Below are 14,171 nucleotides of genomic sequence, written 5' to 3' on the forward strand. Positions count from 1 at the left end.
TATGTTTATCATCCAAAGTATTTATTAAGTGAAGGAAATACACTTATACAGTTTCTTACACCATTACCATAGTACTCTATATTATACTGTGCCATTACTAGGTGTTTGCGTTCAATCAATATATTTTGAGAAGTTATTCAAGTTGTCTATTAGACAGACGATAAAACTACGCCGCAAAATCTGTATCACATTAACACTATACCTAACATTTATCGGTCACTCCCCTATCTTTATACATACACACACAGTATGATTAAATAAATACCTAATAAGTAGTCACTATGAAAAGTAATTAACTATCATAGAATGCATTATCTATTGTATTCTTTGGTCGGCAAAGGCAATCAACTTATTATCTTCGAATACTTTAGTATGTACGATTTGGAGCACAATTGCATTTCAATGTCATATTATCAAAGTAATTTTGTTGCATCGGCAAGGTCATTTTTGGCTGTACCTAGTTACCTGCAGTATCACCGGTATAATGATTATAATATTTTTATTTGATTATACCTCGAACGATACTTATTAGCGGGTGTTTTTGCCACCGCAAAACAGTGATGCCATGAATTGCGTTTTTGAACAATCTGCACAAAGACTATGGAAACCCGATTATGGCCTTTTGCCGAAAAAAAAAAACATAGAATAATTTAATGACAGATAATGTTAATATGTGAGTGTGCACGGGAAAACGTCCCACTTTGTCGATTGCTATAAAGCCGCTTTGTCAGTTTATTCATATAAATATACAAGTAAATCTCACCTTAATTGGAATCCGACAAAGTGAGACGTTTTACTAAACACACTCACATATTTAAACTTAATCAACTGAAGCTGAAATATTTCAATTGTTTGTAAAGGTAAGGAGTTTAGATGTCTAGCTCTAGATAACAAGGTAAATTGTTCTATTAAAAAGCCTGGTGGGCCGCAGATCGACCACATAACCTGCTAGCGTCTATAGAGTAAAGCGGCCAGCTGTGGCATTTGTATTTAACTAATGTTTGTTCTATAGCTACACCCGGAGACGGTGCACATCACAGCTGTGGTGGTGAAGTACAAGACGCCGACGGGCCGCCTGAACAAGGGCGTGGCCACCACGTGGCTCGCCGAGCACAAGCCTAAGGACGGCGAGTACCCGCGCGTGCCAGTCTTCATCCGCAAGTCGCAGTTCAGGTAAAAAAAACTCTTAATTCGGTCCCTGTATTTTATTTGCATATTTTTTAAAATTATGTTATTATACATACATACATACATACATATAATCCGCCTGTATCCCATAAAGGGGTAGGCAGAGCACATGAACTACTAAGTTTCAGTGCCACTCTTGGCAAAAAGGGGTTAAAAGAAATCCAAATTGTGACATTGCAGTGACAGTATGTTATTATATTGGTAAAATTACATTTTGGTATATAGAAATCTAAGTTATTTAATTTACATACGAGTATGGCTAGCTGTAGGTATCTAGTGAAATGAGGCGCGATTATCTATTCATATCATTATCACGTTTTCTGATATCAGAAATCTATTTAAACAAATAGGTATGATTTGACCTTGACTAATACAAGAATTAGAATGTAATTATTATATTTCTCATCATTAAAATATAATAAACGGATTTAGGTTATAGTAACGGTTGCTGAATTCTATTCTCTATGCAATGTCGAAGCAACAATACAAAAGATACGTTATTGCGAGTAAACGGTATACATTTCTGTCCAGGCGGTTCTCCACCGATGTTTAAAACATTGGAAAGTTCAACTAACAGAAAGACGAAATAGTAGAGATTAAGTAACTAATCGAACGGCTTCATTTTCATCAACATTACTTAAACATGCTGCATATTTTCTTAGAATGTTATGCACAATTTGCGTACGTGAATTTGCTTATTAATGTTTTTTAAATAAAATAAATAATCATTTGTACTTATAGTGTTGAACTTGCACGATCGTGGTCGATCCATCCGCGTTACGGCGGCTTTATCTTATCAGAGAATATAAAAAGGAATCATGAATATTTTGTCGTAAAAAACACAACGTACATTATAAATACTTAAAATAAATCGGTACACGTTTTGATTTTTCAATAACACGGTATTTTTTATGTAACGCATAGCATCTGAATTCCTTGTTGTAAATGGTAGTACAAATGATAAATTGCTGACCTGGCTTTTTTGAAGTAATGTCTTAAAAACCCTTACAATCAATCAAGTTTTTTCGTATAGTGATAGTATTTTTTCCATTTTGAAAAGAGAGTATATAATTATATTTATTAAATTTTACTTGTTATGCGGGAAGTTGAGTCTTGAGGGATTTAGTCAAGTCTGAAGAATTATATAAATAATAAATAAAATCGTCGCACTTGGCCAGTTTTTTATTTTGTATGAAAAGGCGTAGGCCAATATAGTAATATTTATTAAATTTTATCATTGAACAACGTCCAAAGAAAATCAAGACAATTCGACTTCAATACTTTACGTTACAACATTGTCGTCAGGACGCTGACCTGACCCGATCCCATTATATTGTGTGTACCTAAATTGTATGATCCCAGTTGGTTGAAATAAAGTGATTTAATTTATATCAGGAAAAACGCAATGTAGGAAATCAGCGTTGTAGGAATAATAAATGTAGGAAATTAAGTAAAGTAATGTGCGCGAGCTTAAGGTATGGAAGATGATGTTTATGGGATAATAATTATTTATTGCGTGAACCGATTTTAACCATTTTTCCTCTATTTGAAAGCAGGTATTTTTATTGTTATGCTGTAAAAAATACAGGTACAATAAACATCCGCAAGGGTGGTGAAATCGAAAATGTAAATCTGAAAAGGTTTTTATAAAAAAAAAGTTTACAAGATACATGTACGATGTTATTTTTCCTGTTATATATATATTTGGTAAAAAAATATAAAGTTTCGTTGGTAAACTTCGGAGATAAGAGGGGGGGGGGGGGGCGGTATTTTTTTTACATTTTCCTTCAAAAACGATTATTCATCAACAAAAAAATTATAAAAATAGTTTTGATATGTACGGCCCTTTCTAACGATACCACACTTGACCAGGGAACTTGACATTTACAGTTTGCCCCCCTTTCATTTTGGCCATTTTCTATAATTAATATTAATAAATTAAAAAAAATAATACTTTCAATTTGTAGAGTTTCACGATGTTCATAAATATTCCAAATTTGAAAGCGATAGCATAAGTATACTCCAATTGCTAATTCGAGTCCAAAAAAACTACTACGATGTTGCCACTGCAATAAAATGTTTGTAAAATAGTATAATCCTTTTTTATAAAAACACACGCCAAGATAAATTATTTATTATTTATTTCAATCCTTTGATTTATATATTTAATAGTATTTTATTATTTACTTAAATATTAGGACGCTCGATTTTTTTTTCTTTTTTTTCGTGATTTTTAGTTGTAAAGTTAGTATTGCGCTTGTATCACTTCAGGTATCAATAACATTTGGTGCTATATTTTGCGGTATAGAACAAACTATTGATGATATAGATATTGTGACCAATTTTTTATACATATATTTTACAATTAGCTAATCAGCGAAATAGTGTATAGTGGGCTTTATGGTTGCCACGGCCGCCATTGTTTTGGAAGCGGCCATGACACCATGGTCTGTCAAACTGTATTTGAATTTATTATTATGTATGATACGCAGATATACAGACTACATCTCTGATATATGATAGACAGACGTTAATATGCAAGTAGCGTTTTATTGACAACCGACACTTATGAACCTTTTAGATAAAAAATGGCACATGTAATGATCTATTGTTTTACCTTAGAGAGAGTATGTAAGTAAGTTTGAGTAATGTTCTTCAATTTATGGTTCCAAATCTCCTGAGGAGTCTCAGAGATACATTGGGCACTCGTTCAATACGCTAAGGAAATACCTTTCGTGAGCCCTTGACTTCGCCACGCGCCATTCTGAGAGCCAGTTCAGGTGCTACCCTTCAGCAATAACATTCTAATATTGGTAATGACTAATTTAATAAACATTGGCGAAAATTGCACCTGACTGAGATAGGGCAGCTTTAGTGCATACAGTCTGGTTTAAGTTTTATTATTATCAGCAACGTGAATGAAGGTGATGTTGATTGTCACATATACACGTAATATAATGCGAATTACCAACATTTATCATTAGTGGCGACCGGTGGAACTAATTTGACGTATGAGAATTAAAACAAAAAAACTAAAACGAATTTTCTTCACAATTTTATCATCAAGTATTCTTGGATTTCTTACGTGCCAAATAAAGAATGTAGAAGGTTGTCGAAACCTGAAAAGTATTTTGACAGTGACATAAGTGACATTGACAGCTGTGACATTGACGTATCTGTCGTAGTTTTTTTGGACTCGAATTAGCAATTGGGGTATAGTTCTCGAGATATTTAGTAGTGTGACAGACAGACGGACAGAGTTGCACCGTAAGGGTTCCTTTTGTACCTTTTTGGTACGGAACCCTAAAAATACCTACCTATACAAGCTATGCAATGATGTAAGATGAATGTCTATATCCAGAGAGGAATATGGGTACTATGTTTGTATGATGAAGTGGCACCCTTCCTCTTAAAACTGATAGGTAAGGCCGTTTTCACATTATCCGATCCGATATCGGATGTCGGAAGTATTTCAATGGAAAAAATCCAAGATGGCGCCTGTAATGTATGGGATATCGGTCCGACATCCGATATCGGATTGGATGATGTGAAAACGCACTAACGTAAACGAAGTTTTAACTGAATGGCCGAGACGGTGCGAGTGCGACTTACATGTGACTTTTAATTAGTAGGTATGAGTACAATGATAACTGTTATGTAAGTAATTGTTTTTATCGTGTCGTGTATGTTAATGATCAGCTGCTAGCAAATTCAAAGTTCAATTTAATGGCAAAACATGATTAAGTTTGACCTTTGGATAGTTTCAATATAGGTATGCCTGAATAACCAGGTAATTAATTGTACATAACTTAGACTGGCTGTAGATGTTTGGGGACGTTAACGATCCATTCTGCATTAATTGAGTCTAATAACTCATTTAGATACTTAATACGATTTGGAAGATTTATAAATTTAGGAATAAAATAAATGTTACTGTGGGTGAAATACGTAACGTAATATGTACGTTCCTGTAAATGCGCAAAAAATCACTTCAATCAAGATTGTATGAGGGTTAACGCAAAATGAATGTTTTTTCTGGCTTTCCAAGTCCGTACTTATTACGCGGTAGAGTTTGGGATGTCTTATATTGACATGTGCATATATTTACATTTTTTGTCAACTAAATAGTATCGAAAATCTAAAAATGAACATGAGAATAGAGTATAACGAGCTCATCTTTTCAGGCTGCCACTGCAAACCCAGACTCCAATCATGATGGTGGGCCCGGGCACGGGTCTGGCGCCGTTCCGCGGCTTCCTGCAGGAGCGTGCGCACGCGCGCGAAAGCGGCAAGGAGGTTGGCGACAACATACTCTACTTCGGCTGCAGGCATCGCGACCAGGACTACATCTACCAAGAGGTATGCATTCGTGAAGGCCTACTACGAACACATGTTGACAGAGAAAGATGCCTGCAATTTGAGAACTTTTGTGTTTTGGGTTTTTAAAGCTACTAGGCTTCTAATTTAGACGATTCCGATAAGTGTCTTCAGGAGATAGAGGAAGAACTTGTATATTAGTTGATTTAGTTAAAGGTTATTATTCGTAAATACATGTTTTGTCAAGTAAATAAATACACATATATTATATTTCTAATTCTATTAACCCTTTGACCGCCGTAGTCCGATATATGCAATATGTATAGGACGAACAGTATCCAGCTCATATTCGTATAACTTCATACTATCGGCGGCGACGCGATCACAGCTCGGTGAAAAATTCAAGGCGGAACCCGTTGTCTGTTTCTGACGTTTCTGTCATAAAATAATTAACTTTGATTCAAATATTTAAAGTCCAACGCCTTATGTTAGGATCCTTATCAAAACACAGACGAAGGGTTAAAAGATTTTTTCTACTCCCGAACTGTTATTCGTCATTTACAGGGTCGTGCATAGATCTTTAAAACCCTACATAAAAGTATATTCCCCAAAGCCAGCGTCCGCCGGCTTTCCGCGCATGCGCGCAGTATCGAAAAAACTGAAAACGCATTGTTTGGCTCTGTAACCATGGCAACACCTTATAACGACACAGCGCGGGTGCGCGGGAAGGCTTTGGGCAGCTGAGCTGACAGTGCAAACCTTTGCGTCAAAATACAGGAAACAGTGTGAATTTCACGAAAGTTATTCAAGAAAAGTATTAAAAACTAAGTGCATGGTCGTAGAAAAAGTATTGTATGCAACGGTGTTTAACTGAGTCAAAAAATACTCGTGGCGTCTTAATAACAATTTTCGGCTTCGCCTCAAATTGTTACCCACGCCACTCGTCTTTTTTGATCTCCTTTAAACGCCTGTTGCATAAAATACTATAAAAAGTCGAAATATCAATATGATGTTATTTATTCTTATAGACTTCCAAATCTCATGAACAGGAGATTATCAATTTGATAAATTATATTGTACGTTTTTGAGGTAGTCTTACCTACCAGGAAACGTTTTTAGGGTTCCGTAGTCAACTAAGAACCCTTATAGTTTCGCCATGTCTGTCTGTCCGTCCGTCCGTCCGTCCGCGGATAATCTCAGTAACCGTTAGCACTAGAATGCTGAAATTTGGTACCAATATGGATATCAATCACGCCAACGAAGTGCAAAAATAAAAAATGGAAAAAATTGTTTTATTAGGGTACCCCCCCCTACATGTAAAGTGGGGGCTGATATTTTTTTTCATTCCAACCCCGACGTGTGATATATTGTTGGATAGGTATTTAAAAATGAATAAGGGTTTACTAAGATTGTTTTTTGATAATATTAATATTTTCGGAAATAATCGCTCTTAAAGTAAAAAAAAGTGCGTCCTCCCCCTCTAACTTTTGAACCATATGTTTAAAAAATATGAAAAAAATCACAAAAGTAGAACTTTATAAATACTTTCTAGGAAAATTGTTTTGAACTTGATAGGTTCAGCACTTTTTGAGAAAAATACGGAAAACTACGGAACCCTACACTGAGCGTGGCCCGACACGCTCTTGGCCGGTTTTTATCTTTATGATTATAATAATGAGTTATATGATTTAAATTGCCAAATTTTATACACATGTAATATAATGCTTGATTTTTCTCTTAATTAGCGCTAATAATTATTATTTACCATTGAAATTCAGATTTAATGAATCACCTATTGGAACAAGTGTTGCTTTTGAGGATGAACTTATTTAAATTATGTAAATTAACATATGTTCAATGCCTATATTACGTAAATGAATGATTAGATGATTACGTATACTATGAAGGTATACGTCGGTATCCACAAAACATATTTTTGGATTCTAGCGTGTACATAATATACGCAATAGCGTCATACTAGGACCATTTGTTCAATTAATCTGAATATCATTTGTACAAAGGCGTCATCCATATATTACGTCACAGTGTAAGGGGGGGGGTCATACTAAATGTGACAATCCCTGTTAAAGGGATACAAAAAAGCGTGACATAGGGGGGAGGGGTCCAAAAACCTGAAATTTGGTGTGACGTAATATGTGGATGATCCCAAATGGTAATTCGATATTTTTAGCGGTTTCTCTATTTTAAACCAATATGACACATTCCTCACAGGATATGCTCATGATATGCTTGCAAGCAAAGTTTTTTAGGTGTACGTATTGTATTTTTCAAAAAGCTTGTGTACAAATACAACCGTCGCCTCAATTAAAAATACTTAAAATTTAATAAAAGTGACTCTATTTTTTACCTATCAACAAGCTAAAACATCTTTTACAACAATAGCGATTGCCATCTGACCTTCCACTTCAGACGCCAAACTGGGCCCTATTAGGATTAGACCATAGTACAGATGTAGTGCGTAAAGATTTGCCTTCGTATTGTTACGAAACGTAAGAATGTGTCATGCTATTTCAGTCATTCTCAGTACAAGATGTACTGACATTGACTGAACTAACATGACAAATATGCTATGCGGACATTTTAGAGTACTTACAGCCATGAAGATATTAATATCCTTATAGTAATGTATTAGAAATTTTGGATTCTGGTATATAATCGAATTTGACACTGATCTGAAAATTATAATCTTGGTTTTATTTTAAATTTATGTCAGCTCTAAGGTTTTGTTAAAGTTTTCCCCACTCCCATAGTTCCGATCATTGCCAATTACACATATAATATTTAACAATTACAGGAGCTAGAACAATGGGCCAAGAACGGTGACGTGAGTCTGAACCTGGCGTTCTCGCGCGACCAGCCGCAGAAGGTGTACGTCACGCATCTGCTTGAGAAGCACCTCGAACAGATCTGGGACGTCATCGGCAAGCGGAACGGACACTTCTACATCTGCGGGTAAGTGGCACATCTAGGTTTTGCTATGTTCCTCAGTTTTATATTGGCATTCACGAAAACGTGTCATGTCATGCCGTGTCAATTCATACATTCAATCCTCAATCCCAGTTTGTTAAGAATATGATTAAACATTAATGAAATGCGACTTCAGTCGCGCTTTATAGTAAAAGTTATAATAAAAGTACTTCGCAAAACTAAACGCATTTATAAACTGAGTATTAAAATTTGTTGGTAATCTGAATCGGTCGAACGATTTAAATTTGTAAGATGATATAGACAATTGTTTATATTTTGAATTGATGACTTCGCACAAATGAAGTTTGTTGACACAACTATAAATAACTTATCTAAATATATATTTTTTATTAATTATTAAGATTGGTTTTATGTTACTCAAGTGCAAGATTACGGAATAATGAGAATAAATTGGATTCATTACAGTACTTCATACTTGAACTTTATAACTACCTATACACCAATTCAGCGTCAAAAAATAAATTGTAGGTAACTAATAAAAAAGACACTGGGCCTGGGGCAAGGAAAAAACATTAGTTGTTTGTTTCCCTGCTTTTGTAAAACTTGCGTGCTTAGTGGGCATCAACAATTAGATAGGTTATCTAATTGACCCGCAATGCGTATTACTTCTATTTAATTCAGTTTCTGTCTGTTGTCTGCCACAAAAAGCTCTAAGATTTCGTCGCAGTAAATCTGTGGTTAAGATATTTTTTCATTAGTAATTTTAGTCAGTAGGTAGTTTATTTTGTGCCCTTTGTAACTGAAATCAACAATACATAACATTATATCGTGGTTACAACTCTAACTTTATCAATAAATTATTTACTATTAGTATCTTTAATGAAATCATATTTCACATATAATTGTAACTAACCGCAGATTCGATAGCCTATTGGAAGGTCCCTTTAGTGAAGTGTTAGTTGATGAGATATCCGGTTTAGTAAGTTCAAGGTTAATGAGTTGCGCGACTAGACTAATGGCCGCTTGTGGTTGACAGTGACGCAAAGAACATGGCGGTGGACGTGCGCAACATCCTGCTCAAGGCCACCCAGCAGCACGGCGGTAAGACCGAGCCCGAAGCCGTGCAGTTCCTCAAGAAGTTGGAGTCCATGAAAAAGTATTCGGCGGACGTATGGAGTTAAAACCGACAAATAACACGTTAGGTAAATTAATTCAACTATTATCGAGTCTAGGCTAGTTTCAAAGTTAAATCAACACACGTTGAGATATCAAAACAATAATTTCCAGTCGTTCTTCCCGCATTCAGAGTGTGGTTCAACTCTGTTGCTAATTTTGCAGTTATATAGAAACTATTGCAGTTGTTAAGGAAAATACATATTTCCTATAAAATTACCCCACCTTGACTGGTAAAACGCAAGTCATTAATGACAAAAGCGGAAACCTGAGTTTATAGTTTTATTCTTCCGTTTACTTCACTGTTTTTTTCTCATCACTGCTGTTCCTAATTTAGCTTATTTACAGGAAACTAGCCTATGATCAAGTTTGCACAAAATGTATCATTACATGACCTACGCAAGTAGTCTTAAAGATAGAAGTTTGATCATGTTTTAGTACCACATTTTAAAGTGATGATTGGAACTGCCGCGAAGCATTAGGTAATTTACATATTCGGCAAAACTCGCCGCCCCTCACGCACACATATTTGTTAAAGAAATGTAGAACATTCCTCATTATACAATGACGTCAATGACTTATCACCAGACATCGTACATTTAAATTTTGTAGGATTTTCATTGCAGCGTATTTGAGTTAAAGAAATTGATAGAAACAATTTCAAGGAATATTATCTATCTGTTAAGGTTTCGTATTAGAGCTATTAATTCTAATTACATACAACTTGAATTAAGTATTTTACAGAGAGACCGATTTTCTTACCGAAAATTCTATAAAGTACGATATCTCTGCTTATCACAACATAATAAATGGCTCTGGATCAAAGACATGTATGAGTAGGTAATGTTTGCGTTGACATTTTTTTAGTTACCTATTCAGGTAAACAGGTAACTGACCTAGATTTAAATAAATGTAAGATTGTTAATTACGTTTGTTTAAGCTTACTAGAGAAATCGGCGTCTCCTCGTACTACTATATTGACTGTTTTACATCTCTATTGTATTGCTATAGAAGTGTGGGAGGGGAGTAATTTTCATGTTTCGGTTACCTACGATGTCAAGTTTCACGTATCCAGCATTCGTATAGGACTTTGTATAGCGTTATTGCGTGATCGTGCGACAACAAGTGGGTTATAACAGTAACCTTAGGTTATTTTAAATACATTGTTCGGTTGACCTTCGATTACAAAGTGATTGAACGTAGATGTATTTATTCATTTACCGAAGTTTAATTACCGTATTCGTTATGTATATTTCAGAACAAATATTTAATATGGTCGAGTTAATTATTTTTCCATTTGAAGTGATTTACCTACAGCTCAGATCGGTTGTGAATATGGACAAAGTGATTTACTTATTTGAGTATATCTCTATCATATGATTTAAATCAGGTGTTTTTTGTTGAAATATTATTTCAGTTATTCCTTGCAGAGAAATAATAAGTACCTAAGTAATAACTTCAAATGGAATAGTATTTAAGTGGTCTACGTATGAAAACATAGTCAATATATTGTTGAAAAAGTTTGTAATGTTTGTTATTGTTGTATTTGTACAAGTACCTAAAAACTAATAAATTGTTGTCATGTTTTTATGTAAGTGGACTGGGAATAGATATAAGTACATGAAAGTTTATGTATTTTTGTATTTATGAGACATTATTATTAAAACAGTTTTATATTATGTTGTGTTATCATTGTCGTATGGTTAATATGTATCCTCATATCAATTTGTGAATGCATTTTACCCTACTAACTTGGTAGTTATAATTCATGGCCGGATTAAGGGTAGAGCGAGTGGAGCGGCCGCTCTAGGCGCCAAATGGTAAGGGGGGCTAAAATCGTAAATTTGGAAAAATCCTGATAAAAAAGTGGTCGCGCACATATTGCATATACCAAGTGGGTGAAGAGGGGTCGGGAATTAATTAAAAAACCGGTCAAGTGCGAGTCGGACTCGCTCACCGAGGGTTCCTTACAAACTTTCAATAGTTGAATCATCAAAATGTTATTCATAGAACTCTACAGATTTGACTAAATCCCTCAAGACTCAATTTCCCACATAACAAGTAATATTTTATTATATAATTTTATTTTAGACAACTTCCAAATAAAATCAAGACTATTCGACTTCAATAGTTTACGACTTGCGACATATCGCAAGGACGCTCCTAAACCGACCTCATTATATCAGGAAAAACGCGATGTAGGAAAATGAGCGTTCAACGTACAGCGACATCTATCGGCAAATTGGGTAAACTAATGCGCGTGAGCTAGTATGGAAGATGATTTTTATGGAATAATTGTTTATTGCGTGAACCGATTTTAGCCATTTTGCCTCTATTTGAAAGCAGGTAATTTCATTGTTATTTTGTTAAAAAATACAGGTACAATAAACACCCGCAAGGGTGTTAAAATTTAAAATGTAAATCTGAAAGGTTTTTTAAATAAAAAAAAAAAAGTTTTCAAGATACGTGTACGATTTTATTTTTCCTGTATGAGTTATATACCAAGAACTTAGTAGTACAAGACTTATACCAAGGACAGTACATAGCTCAAACTCGCTCTACCCAGATCGAGCACACGGGCCAGCACTTAACCTTTTATTATCCTTTTCTACTCCCGTGTTGTTATTCGTCATTTACAGTGTCGTGCATATTAGATCGTTAAAACCCTACGTCAGCAGTTCTCGAAAAGTTTGTACAAAAATTAAGGAAAAAGTTAAATTTGTTTTTATTATTCCTTTTTTGTTACCAAGATTTATTTCATGAATTGAGTTTTTAGTAAGTTTTATTTGGTCATTAAGGTTCTCTAGTATATATATTAACCTGTATATATCTTACGAAAGTCGACTTATATCACTAAATGTTGGTAACAAAATAGGATCAATTAAAATTTGCTGACGTGGCTTTGTACAAAGTATTCGGGAACTGCTCGCATAAAAGATGCCCGCCCTCGCCCGGCGCCCCGCGCACCCAGGCATACGATATAGCTCTTAAAGCATTGTTAGGAAGCCTTTAAGGGATATAGCGTGGGTGCGCGGGGCGCCGGGGGCTGGCGGCGGCGGCGCGGGGGAGTGCGAGCGACAGGGTGAGGCAGGAACAGAGGGGAGGCCGACGCGTCAAAATACAGGAAATAGTGCGAATTTCACGAAAGTTATTCTAGAAATAGTATTTTATGCAACAGACGTTTAAAGGAGGTCAAAAAAAACGAGTGGCGTGGGTAACAATTTGAGGCGAAGCCGAAAATTGTTATTAAGACGCCACGAGTATTTTTTGACTCAGTTAAACACTGTTGCATACAATACTTTTTCTACGACCATGCACTTACTTTTAAATAGTTTTCTAGAATAACTTAACTATTTTGACTTGTCCTCTGCAATGTTTCTGCACTCACCCTGTCGCTCGCACTCCCCCCCCCGCGGCCCGCTAACTATATCCCTTAATAACGATCTATGCACGACACAGTAAATGACGAATAACAACACGGGAGTAGAAAAACTATTAAAAAGTACCTAAGTGCATGGTCGTAGAAAAAGTATTGCAACGGTGTTTAACTGAGTCAAAAAATACTCGTGGCGTCTTTATTAACAATTTTCGGCTTCGTACTGAATCTATCAAGTTCAAAATAATTTTCCTAGAAAGTCTTTATAAAGTTCTACTTTTATGATTTTTTTCATATTTTTAAACATATGGTTCAAAAGTTAGAGGGGGGGGGGACGCACTTTTTTCCTTTAGGAGCGATTATTTCCGAAAATATTAATATTATCAAAAAACGATCTTAGTAAACCCTTATTCATTTTTAAATACCTATCCAACAATATATCACACGTTGGGGTTGGAATGAAAAAAAATATCAGCCCCCACTTTACATGTAGGTGGGGTACCCTAATAAAACATTTTTTTCCATTTTTAGGGTTCCGTACCAAAAAGGTACAAACAGGAACCCTTATGGTGCGACTCTGTCCGTCTGTCTGTCCGTCTGTCACATTCCTAAATATCTCGAGAACTACTAATGCTATCAACTTGAAATTTGGAATAGTTATGAACATTGTAAACCTCTACAAATAGAAAGTATAATTTTTATTAATTTATGAATTTTAATTGTAGAAAATGGCCAAAATGAATGGGGGGCAAACTGTAAATTTCAAGTTACTAGATCAAGTGGGATATCGTTAGAAAGAGCGCAAATTGAACGTAAATAAACTATTTTTTATAGTTTTTTTGTTGTGGAAAAAAAAGAATTTTGAAGGAAAATGTAAAAAAAAAAATACCACTGTTCCCCCCCCTTATCTCCGAAGTTTACCAACTAAAAATTATGAAAATTTTAGAAAACATTGGTTTTATGCTAAATATTACAGGAAAAATATAATCGTGTTTGTATCTTAGAAACTTTTTTTTTAATTCACAAAAAACTTTTCATATTTTTACTTTCAAGTTACCCACCCTTGCGAATGTATATCGTACTTCAAATTAATACGAGATGTTACGTAAACCGTCTTCTTTCCAATAAAGTAAAACTGTTTAAATCGGTTAACATTATAAAGAATTAT

At 35.0% G+C, this 14,171-nt stretch overlaps 1 protein-coding gene across 1 annotated transcript in view; it reads left to right on the forward strand.

Moving 5' to 3' along the window:
• The window catches only part of LOC125227747 (NADPH--cytochrome P450 reductase), a 28,505-nt gene extending 17,199 nt beyond the window's left edge, over positions 1–11,306 (forward strand). Inside the window, exons 9-12 of the mRNA XM_048132061.1 lie at positions 1,013–1,173; positions 5,373–5,547; positions 8,321–8,478; positions 9,491–11,306. Of these exons, the coding sequence (XP_047988018.1) occupies positions 1,013–1,173; positions 5,373–5,547; positions 8,321–8,478; positions 9,491–9,635 (639 nt within the window). The 3' untranslated portion in view covers positions 9,636–11,306. The remainder of the gene's footprint in view (positions 1–1,012; positions 1,174–5,372; positions 5,548–8,320; positions 8,479–9,490) is intronic.
• The last annotated feature ends 2,865 nt before the right edge of the window (positions 11,307–14,171 follow it).

The sequence above is a fragment of the Leguminivora glycinivorella genome, chromosome 7 (genome assembly GCF_023078275.1).
Source record: "Leguminivora glycinivorella isolate SPB_JAAS2020 chromosome 7, LegGlyc_1.1, whole genome shotgun sequence".
Classification (NCBI taxonomy): domain Eukaryota; kingdom Metazoa; phylum Arthropoda; class Insecta; order Lepidoptera; family Tortricidae; genus Leguminivora; species Leguminivora glycinivorella.